This window comes from Pangasianodon hypophthalmus, chromosome 25 (genome assembly GCF_027358585.1).
Source record: "Pangasianodon hypophthalmus isolate fPanHyp1 chromosome 25, fPanHyp1.pri, whole genome shotgun sequence".
Lineage (NCBI taxonomy): Eukaryota > Metazoa > Chordata > Actinopteri > Siluriformes > Pangasiidae > Pangasianodon > Pangasianodon hypophthalmus.
In genome coordinates, this window is record NC_069734.1 from 10,672,728 (window position 1) to 10,686,419 (window position 13,692).

General features: G+C 41.6%; 1 protein-coding gene across 6 annotated transcripts in view; it reads left to right on the forward strand.

Annotated features, from left to right (window-relative positions):
• tcf12 (transcription factor 12) overlaps positions 1–13,692 on the forward strand; it is an 86,766-nt gene that overhangs the window by 17,503 nt on the left and 55,571 nt on the right. For all 6 annotated transcript variants that reach the window (XM_026937489.3, XM_026937491.3, XM_026937492.3 and 3 more), the window contains exons 4-5: positions 71–147; positions 6,607–6,709. In XM_026937489.3, the coding sequence (XP_026793290.2) occupies positions 71–147; positions 6,607–6,709 (180 nt within the window). The remainder of the gene's footprint in view (positions 1–70; positions 148–6,606; positions 6,710–13,692) is intronic.

Here is a 13,692-nt window from a genome sequence, read left to right on the forward strand (position 1 = left end):
TGTTCAGTGTGTTGTGTAGTACAGTAGAGCGTTGTAGGATGATGGAGATGTGTATCTGCTCTGTTGACAGGTATAGATGAGAGGACAACCGAGGCGTCTTGGGCCGCAGGTGGCCAGTCCAGCCCTTCCTATGACGAGTCCTCCAGGGTAAGAAAGATCTCTGTCGTTCTCTCTTTCTTTCTCTCGTTCTGTCTCTCTTGTTCTATCTCTCGATCTTACTTTGTCTAGCACAACACTGGTCTTTCTCTTCTACTGCCTGTAATAATGCCACCAGTCCTATGTTCACATTTTATGTGTTTCCATAAATATGTGTTCATACCATAAGTATGTGTTTAATCTTAAATGATTACACATCAAATATTTATCAAGTATATAAATAAATAAATAAATAAATAAATAAATACCGTACTTTTACTACTACTATCCCCATGCATTATCATCATGGCATTTATAAATAAAAATGCAAATGCTGCAGACCACTTTAAATGATAATGATTGATATTATTGGTGGTGGTGCTAGATATGGAATCTCTAAATAACGAATGGTTACGTTTCCAAGGCTTGGAAATATAGCTCTGTGTAATTGGAATGGAATCATGGATGCATTTCAGATCTGTGATAAGCTGAGATTTCCATGCATGCAAATAGAGTCAGCCAAGGCTCGTGCCTTATTTCATTTCACACACACACACATGCGCGCGCACACACACACACACACACACACACACATACACAGGCATGCACGCATCTGTAACAGAGTGTGAAGCTCTCACTGCTTCTCGATTTGTTTGTTTGTCTTGTACACATTGGTTTGTTCTGGGTACCCTGTGTGAATTTCATTTAATGTCACTCTCCTGTCACTTCCCATCAGAGATCAGTCAAATGTCAGAGGCTCCCATGCCACGTTACCTTGTTTATTTTTCAGTGCCCTTCCCCAGTGCACATCTACAGGCTATGGCTCCGGCACCGTCCTGATTTGAATTATAAGTTGGAGATGCTTGAGATATCTTTGCTCTAGGTGCATATAAATCAGCGATACTGACATTGAAAGGGCCGGGCATCAGTGAACAGACAGCTGTTCCACTCTTTCATTCAACTCACACGCGCGAGCACACACATACACACATACACACATACACACATACACACAGACACACGTGCATACACACAATCACGTGTGATCATTTTACCAGCACTGATTTGTAATACTGTATGCTATGTATGCTATATAATCATTTATCACTGCCAAAGAGTCTGACCTGGAATAATCAATAGCATTTCCAAAACAGTGCACAGCACAAACGGCTACTTTTGTCTCCCAGAAAGCCCCTCGTGTGTGACACCAGTAAAGTGTGGCATGTGATGAGTAAAAGAAAAGCTGCATACCTATCATACATGGCATGCTTTCCATCCTGTCAAACACACTTTCCGGCTTACTTTGAACAGAGAGAATGGGGAGATTCCCTTAATCCTTACCTCTAGTTAAATCCTGCTCATATCTTTCCATCCACCCACCTATTAGTCCCGTGTCCACACAAACATGTCTGTCTGCCATTTGGACTTTGTGTTTATGCATGATGATCTTCTGTGACGGTCGTCGGCCATGTTTTGTGTCTGTAAACTGTCCTCTAAGCTGTGTGGATAGAAATATGAAATGATGAAATTACTCTTGCACCTCAGTTACAAATGGTCTTCATCACCCGTGTCAGAGATTAAACCTAGCACAATTGTCTCTGCATATCACGTGTGCATACCGCCTTCACAAACCTCTCTGCCTGATAGAAAACAAGAAAAAAACGTGTGAACCATCCTTTATAGCAGCCGTTATTCTCTTGTGGTTTGTTCATGGAGTGCTATCAGAGAGATCAACCACAGCCGCTCAATAGCAGGCAGAGAATTCCCCTGCAGTGTATACGGCGTGTTTAAATCTTATCAGCATCTTCATGTGTCACAGCACTTGTGTGGAGGTTTACCAGAATCTCTAATCTCTCATCAGATAAATGAATATAGTGAGAATGGCCGTTTATTCATTAATTTTTCTTTAGTATGGAAATTTGTCCCTCTAACCTCTGAGATCATTTGCGCCTTGTTTTCTGCGGTTCTGCTATTTTTTAAACAACCGAAAAAAGATGAATTTCCTCTCTGTGCTCTCTCTCTCTCTCTCTCTCTTGCTCTCTCGCTCTCTCTGCTGAGCGTGTGTATGATTAGTGGGCTGTGAACAGGCTCCAGTCCCTGAATGCTGACCTTGGCCAGCAGCCAGACTCTGAATCCTGGGCAGCCACGGCCGCAGGCCTCCTTTCTGACAGCCCAATCCGCGCCCCGCCATCCCACAATGCCTCGTCCTGTCCATCATGCTCCTATCACCTGTCCCCCAAACGTTAGAGCGCAGGCTGACGGTCACCTGGACGCAGAACTCTGGCGAGAGAGAACTCTTTAAACGTCACGTCAGGGGACTGGGTCATCTGCTGGAGCGTTGGCCTGCATGCTTAAGCAGTGATTTGACAGTCATTTAGCCAGCAGTAACTGGACAGTGACAGAACACACACACACATACACACACGTACACACACACGAAAACACAGAGGAACACAGGAGAATGGTGCATTTAGAGATGATGAGCCAAGCATGATTGATGATCTAATGGTCCCAGAGGAGCAGAAACTCCCCCTGCCCTCCCTCATTCACCCCTTCTATCTAGCTTATCCCTGCAGACCTTCCCCTCCGAAGTGTTGTCCTTTTCAGGCGCTCTGGCAGCTGTCAGCTCCGGGTCACAAAACTCAAGCAAGCCGACTGCATGACTGTTATACGAAAATGAAGCAGTTAATTTATGCATGTATGCTAGATATATGGAGTGCCGCTTAAAACACAACTGATTTTTGGAGTAGGAAAGATGGCTTCCTCCCTCCTGCGATCTTTCCATAGCTCATGTTTTTAGTAAAGCAGATCATGGTGTGATTAATGGACGGTGGCCTGGCAGGAGCACAGTATAGAGAGGTTTTTTTTTTTTTTTTTTTGGATTGCATCTGCGCTGGCAGTGCTCTGCTGCTTTTGAAATTTCCCTGTCACCGTCTGTTTACGAAAAAAAAGGTTTAATAAGATTTAATGTATTTTTTACTTACTCCATGTTGAATGTGGAGAATATGATGTGTGAGAGGAAAGGTCTATAGAAAAAGGAAGCAGCGGCCGCTCTGGGACTCCAGAGGGAGTTAATGTTGTTTGCGAGTGCAGCGGCAGACAGATTTTCACAGGGCCTGGGATTAGAACAGCTACAGAGTCTCTTTTATGATTGGGAGCCCTGAGTTTTAAAGGAGCATACTGTGACCGATATTTAGAGCCAAGGCCCTGAAGCTGATAACAGTCATGAAAGGGCAGTGTTTAGCTGCAGAAGAATGAAGAAGGGGGGTTTGGGTGTTTTTGCAGGCACCTTGGTTGGATGAACTCCTGTCAACATAATTTTACCAGAAATTTTAATAATTTCCAAGCATTGCGTATTAGAAATAATATTGCATTGTGTACTAGGCCAAAAAGTAGTTAACATAATGAACTATACGCTGAATATTTTGCTGATACTTGTTCTTTATTATTCAGGATGGATTGATGGTAAATAGTTTCTTATGAGAGAATTAAGACAAACATCACAAAGCTGTTTTTATGTAAAACAAATCTCCACCATAAGAGAAAACTATGAGATATTGAGGCACTGTCAGTGTCTGTGTCAGTACAGCGCCACCTGGAAGTGCCACCAGCGTGATACGTGCATATGACTGGGGACAGTGCAACATTTTTGTGGTTCCTCTTGATGAAACCAGACACTGAAATTGACTTTAATAAGTACTAATGTACAGAGGTGCTTGTTTACATAGTACAGGTCTCATTGCTGAACAGTGCAGCTTACTACAGCTTGGCAACAAATGCAGACTTGGGACTTTTCCTATCCTTGCCAAGTGTGTGTTGCTTTCCTGTCCCATAACTCTAGCCGTGAAAGTAGGAGGAGTTTCTCTGGAGGTTATCATGTGGTGACTTGATGGGTATGAGTAGTAAAATTAATTCATTCATTCTCAGTGACCACTTTATCCTGCTCAGGGTCACGGTGGAACTAGAGCGAGGCGGGAATACACCCTGGATGCGATGCCGTTCCATCACGGGACACCGTGCACACGCATATTCACACCTAGGGACCATTTAGTAAGCATGTTTTTGGGAGATGGGAAGAAACCGGAGAAACCAGAGGACACCCCCTCAGACCTGGGGAGAACATGTGTAGCTTTGCACAGACAGTAATCCAAGCTCGGGATTGAACTGGGTAACCTGGAGCTGTGAAGCAGCGCTACCCCAGCACCACCGGCTGCCCATGCAGTAGTAAAGTACTACTTGAAATTCAAATAAACTGTTTAAAAATGAAACCAGGCATGCCTCATTTGATGTTAAAATGTGCATGACGCTGCCGTGTTTTTCTCATAGAGTGAACTAGCAAGCATAAGACACTGCGCTTGTTAATTCCAGCATGCACATCCAGACTCAAGTGTGGCAATAGTTTAGTGAAAATTAAGAGGAGTAAACATTCACTTAATGGTGGCCCACACACAGTCGAGGGTGCCAGTAATTTAGTCTTTAGTGAAAATACAGAGGAGTTTACGTGTAAACCGTAACAGAAGATGTTTAAAAAAATTAGAAGCAGTCATGCTATTTCTGGGGCTGAATCTCAAATTTATTTGGCACTATTTCTGAGGGCACTAGGTAGGGCATTCAGCTCCATTACGTCCTGTGTAGGGTGCAAACAAAGTGTACATGATGCCATTTGGAAATTACCTTAACTAGGATAATGGCAGATTTTACTTGGATCAAACGGAAAAAGTATAAGATCAAATCTATCTAAATAGCGATAAGAAAATGTTATGTGGGTAAATAAAATTAATCTAAAACCTTAAATTACTGTTTAAAAGTGCTTAAATTATTTGAAATGCTGATCTCTTAAAGCCTCAGGACAAAGGACTTTTGAAAAGAGCTGCATACTTTGGCATACGCTACGTTAGCCTACTACTGAAGATTTTTGTGCTGCTGGAAAAGCAATTGTAGGCAGAGACGTTAATCAGGACGATTCTGTGACGACTGTTTGATCAATTGATGGTCTGAACTATTTTTACCTTCGCCCATATGTCCCAGCTTGCCTCACGTGGTACCTGGGCAAGAGGGATAACCAAATTCAGCATGGGTACTCAAATATGTCACGGCTCGCTTGCTGGTGGAAATAAGGACAACGTGAAGGGTTATGGGTAATTTGCACCGTCCAGTGGATAAGTGCTATATGTGTAACAGCTACATTATTGGGTGTCCATGTGATTCAAGACTACTCATGACAAGCCAAGATGGTTGACTCTAGTGGTTGTTAGTCGAATAGTTGGTGCAGCGTATACTGTATGCCAAAGAATTTAGGATATGGCATGGGATATTGCATATAATTCTATATTTTAATCGTTTTGTATTGTATTTTTAAATTGTAGCTGTATAATACAGTGTATTTATGAATGTGATAAAGTGCATAGGACTGATCGTGAACATTTAATTACTATTATTTTATATAACAATAAACAGTTTGGTTAACGGAAAACTAAGAATACAGCCATGTTGAGAACAGCCATTTATGAAGTACATGAAAATTAAAAATGTTCTTAAAGTTTAAAAAAAAGAATGCATTCTGTGTTACACAATATGGCCAAAAGTATGTGGACACCTGACCATCACACCCATATGTGGTTCTTCCCTAAACTGTTGCCACAAAGTTGGAAGCACACAATTGTCTAGAATGGCTTTGTATGCTGTAGACTTACAATTTCCCTTCACTGGAACTAAGAGACCCAAACCTGATCTAACATGACAATGCCCCTGTGCACAAAGCGAGCTCCATGAAGACATGGTTTGCCAAGGATAGTGTGGAAGAACTTGTGGCTCGAGCCCTGACCTCAACCCGACTGAACTCCTTTGGGATGAATTGGAACACCGACTGCACCCCAGGCCCTTCTCACGTGACATCAGCGCCCGACTGCCCACCAATGCGCTTGTGGCTGAATGGGCAAATCCCCATTTTTCGGAGTTTCACATATGGGTGTGATGGTCAGGTGTCCACATACTTTTGGCCGTGTAGTGTAGGTTGGAGCAGTGCATCCTACTTTGGGACTCAAACCTCTCTCAACTGGACAGCACAATTATGTCAGCTTAAGGACTGTGCTAATACGGGGTTGAAATATGTAAATGATAAATGTAAATCTCATTTGTAATCTTTTATAAAAGCTACTGTCTTACTAAGAAAATCAGATTTTTAAATGCATGCACCATTAATTTTTGTGCTTTTTATGGTTTCACATGCATGTGTTGTAGAAGCTGGCTTATCTTCAGGGCTCTCTTTGCCTTTTTAATGAAATGCATCCAAGATGAAAAAAAAAAAAATGTTCCTTAACAACTGGTGTTGAAGGAAAAAATTGATCGTTTGAGGGAACGGTTGACCAACTGCGCTGCCCGTTTCTGCTTCAGTAATTAGAGGAGTGTCATAGCACTCAATTAGCAGAGCTGGCTAATAATGTGCTTAATGCTGTGATCTCTTTCCCCCAGGGTTTCACAGACAGCCCTCATTATGGTGATCACTTGAGTGACAGTCGATTAGTGTCCCATGAAGGATTGTCCCCGACACCTTTCATGAGCTCCAGCATAATGGGTGAGTATCCAAGGTGATTGTCACCCCGTCCTCCCCCCATTTCCACCCTGAGCAAGATTTTTATTTATCCCCTTCAGTGTGCTTGTCACACATTTAGTTGCTTCACTTTATATTACAGACAGTATCGCCTATATATAAATTGCCTCTCTGACTGTCTCTCCCTCCCTCCACCCCTTCTTTCTTTCCTGTGTTGACTATTCTCACAAGCTGACCCCCCTCCTTTCTCAGGGTGGAAGTCACGCCATCAGTACAGTTTTCCATCACAAAAGACTTTCTTCTACCTATCATCAAAAAAGCCAGCAGCTACTTCCACTAGCACAGAGAGTGGGGAGGGGGCGGTGGTGAAACAAGCAGATGTGCCAGAGATCATTTCTCACACAAACCAGTCAGGTCATAAGATTTCTGAGGTCTCTCTGTTCGCTCCACAGAGGTGTGTGAAAGCGAGATGAACCAAGCCGAGTTCCTCTTTTCACTCCAAATATATTTCAGATGTTTTTCCGTCTGAATCGATAGAGGAGGTCGGGCTTCGGCTTTCCTTTTTCTCTCTCTCTCTCTCTCTTTTTTTTTTTTGGTGCACTTGTTCAGCAGCGTACTCATAAAAATGCACATTAGCAAAATTATCTTGTTTTCACATGTTCAGGTCATGAATTGACTAATTTATGCCTGTATTTTTTTTTTTTTTAATCATTCTTTCTGCAGATATATCATGGTGTGCCTTGGGCTGAATTCTTGCCCTTCACTGATATTTCTGTAGTTTAAAGGCTGGTTAAGCACTTTTTCTCTATCAGTTATTTTTTCAGTACTAGTGGTTGAGTTTTCATGAGAAATGTCTGTTATGTGTGTTAAAAATATTTCCCAAAAATGTACAAACTGGTTTAAACAAAGTGTATTTAGTTTATTTTGAGTGTGATTGATGGATGAGAGTCGTATACTGAAGCTCTTTCTTTCCTGCTCTGGTGTGATGCGCTGGCACATGACAGCTTTATGGGCAGCCGATCGCGGCGCTTTGTCGCTTCACCCTGGAGACCGGTTGCCATGTAAGGTGGCAAGTTTATGCATGAGCGCTAGTGATGGAGAGATGACGGAAACAAAATGTTATCTTTCTGCCAATAGTGTTTTTTTGTGTGTGTGTGTGTGTGTGTGAGAGAGAGAGAGAGAGAGAGAGAGAGGAGAGGGGATGTTTGCTTCTTCAGTCTTGTGGATATAACTCTAATTATTCCTGTAAGTAGCAAAATATGGAAATGTTCAGGAATAATGATGTGTCAGGGAATTAGACAATCTGATAGCGCAGCTAAATTGCAAGCATTTATCCGGTCAGGATTGGACGATGCGTCTGGGTCTTATCAGATTGAATTTAAGCAGCGATATCTGGGATTTACATGGGAATTATGCATTTCAGAGCAACCTCATTAAAACCACGCTCAGACCTTATTACTTACTAATGAAAGAGCCCGACCCAGAATGAGAGGCGTAATACAATTAAGAGTCAGCATCAAGCCAGTGGCATTTCCGAGGACACACTGGTTCACATGTGAGTGCAGGAAGTGAGTGACCCATTTCCTGTGGTTTATTCATATATTCATTTATTGCTTTTGTGCTGGAACTGTTTAAAAACAGAGCCACAGTGGTCTAAGTGGATTAGCTAAAGCCAAATCCCTATGGTCGTCAGTTTCTTTAAGAAAATAGAAGTCTTAGGAAGGCTGCCTTGTTTACCTTCTGTGTAGTGAAGGGTTGCCTTGCTTAATATTTAAATCCGCATTTTGCATGTTGAAAAATAGAACAGGAATTTTTGCACTTGAAAGCGAGTTCTTGTTTGATTGACTTTGGTATGTCACCAGCTGGTCCTCTACGTTAGGGGGGCTAAAACTGTGCACTCGTTCAGTATAGAACAAAATAAATAAAATAAATAAATAATACACTTGCATTAATGAGAAATATGAAAAATGAATTAATGCCTTTCGTTGTATATTAAAGCCAGAAGAGTACAAGTCTTCAGGCTGTATTATGTGTACTATATTTCTTGTGTGTGTGTGCGTACTTTTTTTTTAACGTTATCGTATTTTATTAACATGCTCGGTGTGTGTTGCCTTGTTCAATCTTTTATCCACTTGAAGTATGACATGCTGAAAGCACGTCAGGGTTAGTCGAGGTCACCTATTGTGTATGATAATGAAGTTGGTACAGTTTTTAGTGCGAGGCAGATGGCGGGTAATGACTGTTTGTTTGACATAACACTTTAATTAGAGTAACCACCACAATACGCTGCGTGTCTTGAATAATGGAGATTCATTTAAAAGGTCACTCTTAGTTCAAGTGTATTTTAATGGTTTTGCCTGAGCCTGAGCGTAACAGAAAAAGACGACTCATATTCTTCTTCAGCGTTATTTAGGAACCAAGATGAGCTTGCTTGTGACAGCCAAAGCTGTTGAATTGAAATGTGTAAATCTGACACTCTTTAAATAAACTCTTGTTTACTCTTATTGTTTGGCACAAATGCTATACACAGGGGGAAATTGTGTTTCTAGCGTGTTCTTGAAGAACGTGGATTCGGGTGTGTGTGTGTGTTGATGAAATAGTGGCGATGACACCAAGCTCTAGGAACAGGCAAAATGGTAGAAATATTACGTCACTATACTGGTACAAAAATAGACGTTAATATCCAGTATAAGAGTTAAAGTACCGGCGATACTCACAATTCTCCCAAAAAGTGTATTGTGCCTTTTTCATGATGCTTATATTATATTATATTGCCCTAAAAAAAGCTAATTGATGATGTCAGATGTTCGCCATCTTTGTGTTACTCTTGTGGTAAGTGGTGCGTAATCAAAGTCTTTATAAGAATCAGATCTATTTATATGATAAAATAGTTTAAACAAGGCTGTGCTTCACTTACCCGGAGGACCATAGTGTGTTACATGAGCATATGAAGAGAAATAAGCTAATAGAACGAACGCTACAGTCATTTCTTCCATTCTTCTTCCAGTCTGCTCCTTTACCCAGCATCCTTTAGCTACGCCTCTGCACATGGTCACCACATGACGGCTTCATTTCCCCTCAATCTGTACGGTTTACTTTCCAAGTCTATCTGGAGCAGTGGACTTAAAATCTGTATGTTTTACATTTGAACTTTCTTCAGGATTTCAGTAATTGCCATAAGGCACGTTGCTTTCTTGCCGCATGTTCGAGTTTCTCAGTGACAGAGCTGTCTGTGTGCTTGTGTGTGTGTGTTTGTGTGTATGGTGGTTGTATGTTATAGCAGTGTGAGCCTGTGTGGCTGTTTGTCCTGTGCGGTTGGAAGGTGTTGCATAATGATGACAGCGTTTGAGTAGATGTTTCAAGCATTTTTTTAATAAGGCTTAATCCAGATTTAGATTAAAGAAAAATCTGCGTGCACATTGAAAATCCTGCCGCTTCAGCGAGGCCAGTATTTACTCGTCAAACAGATTATAATCACAAAAGACAAATTAGGTTCGTCTTTTATTGACATTTCAGACTTCAGCAGTAACAGTTGGCCTGGTGCTTCCTGTGCATTAGGGTTGATAAGTCACTGATTTGGTGCAACACAAAGATTTCAGATTGAATGAACACGAAATAAAACTTTATTTCGTCATCTTCTGGCTGAAGGGAGATCCATTCGGTGCCTGAGCACACAGAGGAAAGCCTTTTTGGGGGAGGGTGGGTGATAATGTGCTTAGTGGGCTTGCTGCGGATAAAAGGAGGTCATATGTGCTTTGTGGTCGAAGAGGAACTAGTGGTTTTGCATAATTTGCTTGAAGAAAAAATAAACGTAAATGCAGAGAATTTTAAATAGCAAAATGATGGACTAATGGCATTATATTTAATTTTCTCTCTTTTTTTTTTTTTTCTCTGAGCCAGAGTGCAGAGAGCATTTTGGGTAGTGGGGTCCACGCTTAGTTGAGGGTTCTGTAAGAATTTGCATTTGTGCTGGACTTTGGGAACAGTTCATATTTTTTCGACTTTCCCAGACTCTCACTAACACAGTGTCCCAGCTTTGCCTGTTTGTGTTTAGTGTGCATTTCTCTCTCTTATCTCCACTTGAGCTGATTTATCACCTGTTCTCTAAAGCATCCTGGTTTCTGTGTGTGTGTGTGTGTGTGTGTGTGTGTGTGTGTGTGTGTGTTAAGGAGCTGGCTACTGGTGCGGGTGCTGAGACGTGAGAACGAGAGACACTCGGACTCCTGGCTCTCACTCGCTTGGAGTTACAGCTTCATTTTGCAATCCTGGATTTATGTCACATTGATGCCTCAGCATCAAAGAAGGAAAAGCAGTGACAAAATAAGTCAGAAAAAGGAAGAAAGTACATTACAAGGACATTTCAGAACTTCCTTGTATCTAAAAAAAAATTAGTTTCTTTTTGCTGTTCTGTTTGTCTTCAGCTGAGCGAGTCTGTCATGAAAGAGTTGTGCTTGTTTAGTTTAGTCAACATAATTTAGCCATCTAAAATGTGTGTGTGCGGGGGTGTTTACTTTTGCTGACATGGATTTGTACTTTCTTTGCTCTGCGTGTGTGTCCATGTGCCTTGCACTGTATTTTTAACTCTGCTGACTGGCCTGCGGAAATGCTCACGTTCCTGCGGCCTGCCACCCAGCCACTCTGTTGTAATAATATAATCTTCTTATTATTAGGGGTGTCATCACACACTTGCACGCGTGCGTACACACGTGCGTACACGCTCAGATTACTCTCCATTGCTGTCTGTTAGATTGACTCAATGAGGCTGTAATTATTTCCACCAGCATGCATTCCCGTATGGACCTTCCTTTAGCTCCGTTAATCAGCGCTGATCTCAGAAGACCGGCCTTCCTGTTGTTCACCAATGTCTTGGGATTCAATCTTCAAAACTCCCTAACGTGGCAGCACAGCACTATGCAGCCGAAATCTATTAGTTAAGAGTATAACGTAGCATGGGAGTGTTTGTTCTACACCTGGGGGATAAGAGAGACCTCATCTCTTTCTGCTGCATCTCGTGCTTTCAGCCCTTCATCTCTTCGCATGAAGAGCTCTAGTGGCTGGTCTGCCACCTCTAACCCTGCCGTTTGTTAATTGCAGACGGGCCTTGAGACTCTCAACAATGCAGCATTATTACTGTCAAGTGTTATTTCCCTTGCTGGAAGTGTTGTTTAGATGTGCATTTAAATCCCACCAGCATTGCAAATGCGTCGTCCTAGAAACTGTAGTCAAGGGAGAGGCTCCCCTGAGGTTGTAGCTGAATTAAGAAAAGTCTATGCTAGATTTAAATCAGATTGAATACAAATAAATTCTCACTATAAATACATACTATATACATTTATATCTTCTCTGCTGTTGTGGATGGTCCCACATGGGTACCTGAATGATTTGTACTTGTTAGCCTCAGTGGATAATCTTACCTGGATACTGTAGATTTGTAACCAAGAGCTGCTGCTGTAATCATAAAGACTGTCCTGCTGCTCATCCCACAACATTTATTCACATGAGCACACTTAGAACTGTTTGACTTTACTCTTCTACACCTGTATAATGATTTATAATCCAACCATCCGATCTCACTCATTCTCACTCAGGATTGGTTTACTTTTGAGTTTTTCCTTGCCCTTGTCACCTCTGGCTTGCTTATTAGTGATCTAAATTTATATCCAGGTATCTGTAAGGCTCCTTTGTGATGATGACGTCTATAGTTAAAAGTGCTAAGCAAATAAAATTTTTAATTGGATTAAGTAATACCTTTTTTTAGTATATAGCAAGTTTAATAGTCTGGAAGAAAGGTTCAGGATTTTGGGCCTTACTTGCCCAGGGCCAAACAGCAGGTATGTGGGAACTGTGGGACTTGAACTCACTCCCTTCTGGTTAATGACGCAGGATCTCAGAAGAAGTTGTGGCCTAAAATTATATAAAAGCTGTGGTTCAGAGCTTTCAGAAACCAACCCTGTTTTGGCTGATGGACTACATTAAGCTTTTCGTTTTTGCTCATTCATTGTTTCATTAAGTATTTATGACCTTGGGAAATACAGACAAGGTCGATTCTTTTGTTCTTGGTGTACACTGAAGACATTTGGCTTTGTGATCAAAAGATGAATGAGACGACAGACCAGAATTTCAGCTTTCATTTCCTGATAACAACTAGATGTGTTAAACAACTTAGAACATGGCACATTTGATGGTAGACCACCCAATTTGTGGGTGAGCAAAAGTATTGGAACAGATAGCTGTAAAGTAAATAACACTTGATATTTGGTTGCATGTCCCTTGCTTGCAATAACTGTTTCAAGCGGGCGACCCACTGACATCAACAAACTGTATTGCGTGCACAGTTGGGTCCACTTTTTCCCCTGCTGAAGTCCTTTGTTGTGTTGGCAGTGTTTTTTGGGTCATTGTCTTTCTGCATGATTAAGATCCTCCCAATTAGTTTAGATGCATTTCTCTGTAAATTGGCAGACGGAATGTTTCTGTAGACTTATGCATTCATTCTGCTGCTACCATCATGAGTTACATCATCATTAAAGATTTGTGAGCCCGTTCCAGAAGCAGCCATGGAAGCCCAAGCTGTGACACTACCACCACTGTTCCTGACCAATGAGTTTTAGATCATGAGCTGATCCTTTCTCTCGTTCCACATTTTGACATTTCCATCACTTCGGTAGAGGTTCATCTTGGTTCCAGAACCTTTGTGGCTCATCTCTGTATTTCTTTGCAAATTCCAGTCTGGCCTTATGATTCTTACTGCTGATGAATAGTTTGCATCTTGTGGTATGGCTTCTATATTTCTGCTCTCGAAGTCTTCTTCGAACAGTGGATTGTGATACCTTCACCCCTGCCCTGAGGAGGTTGTTAGTGATGTCACTGACTGCCGTTTTTGGATTTTTCTTCAGAGCGCTCACAATGTTTGTCATCTGCTGCTGTTGTTTTGCTTGGTTGACCCATTCGATGTTTGGTTGTTAGTACACCAGTGGATTAATTCTTTTTCAAGACATTTCAAATTGTTG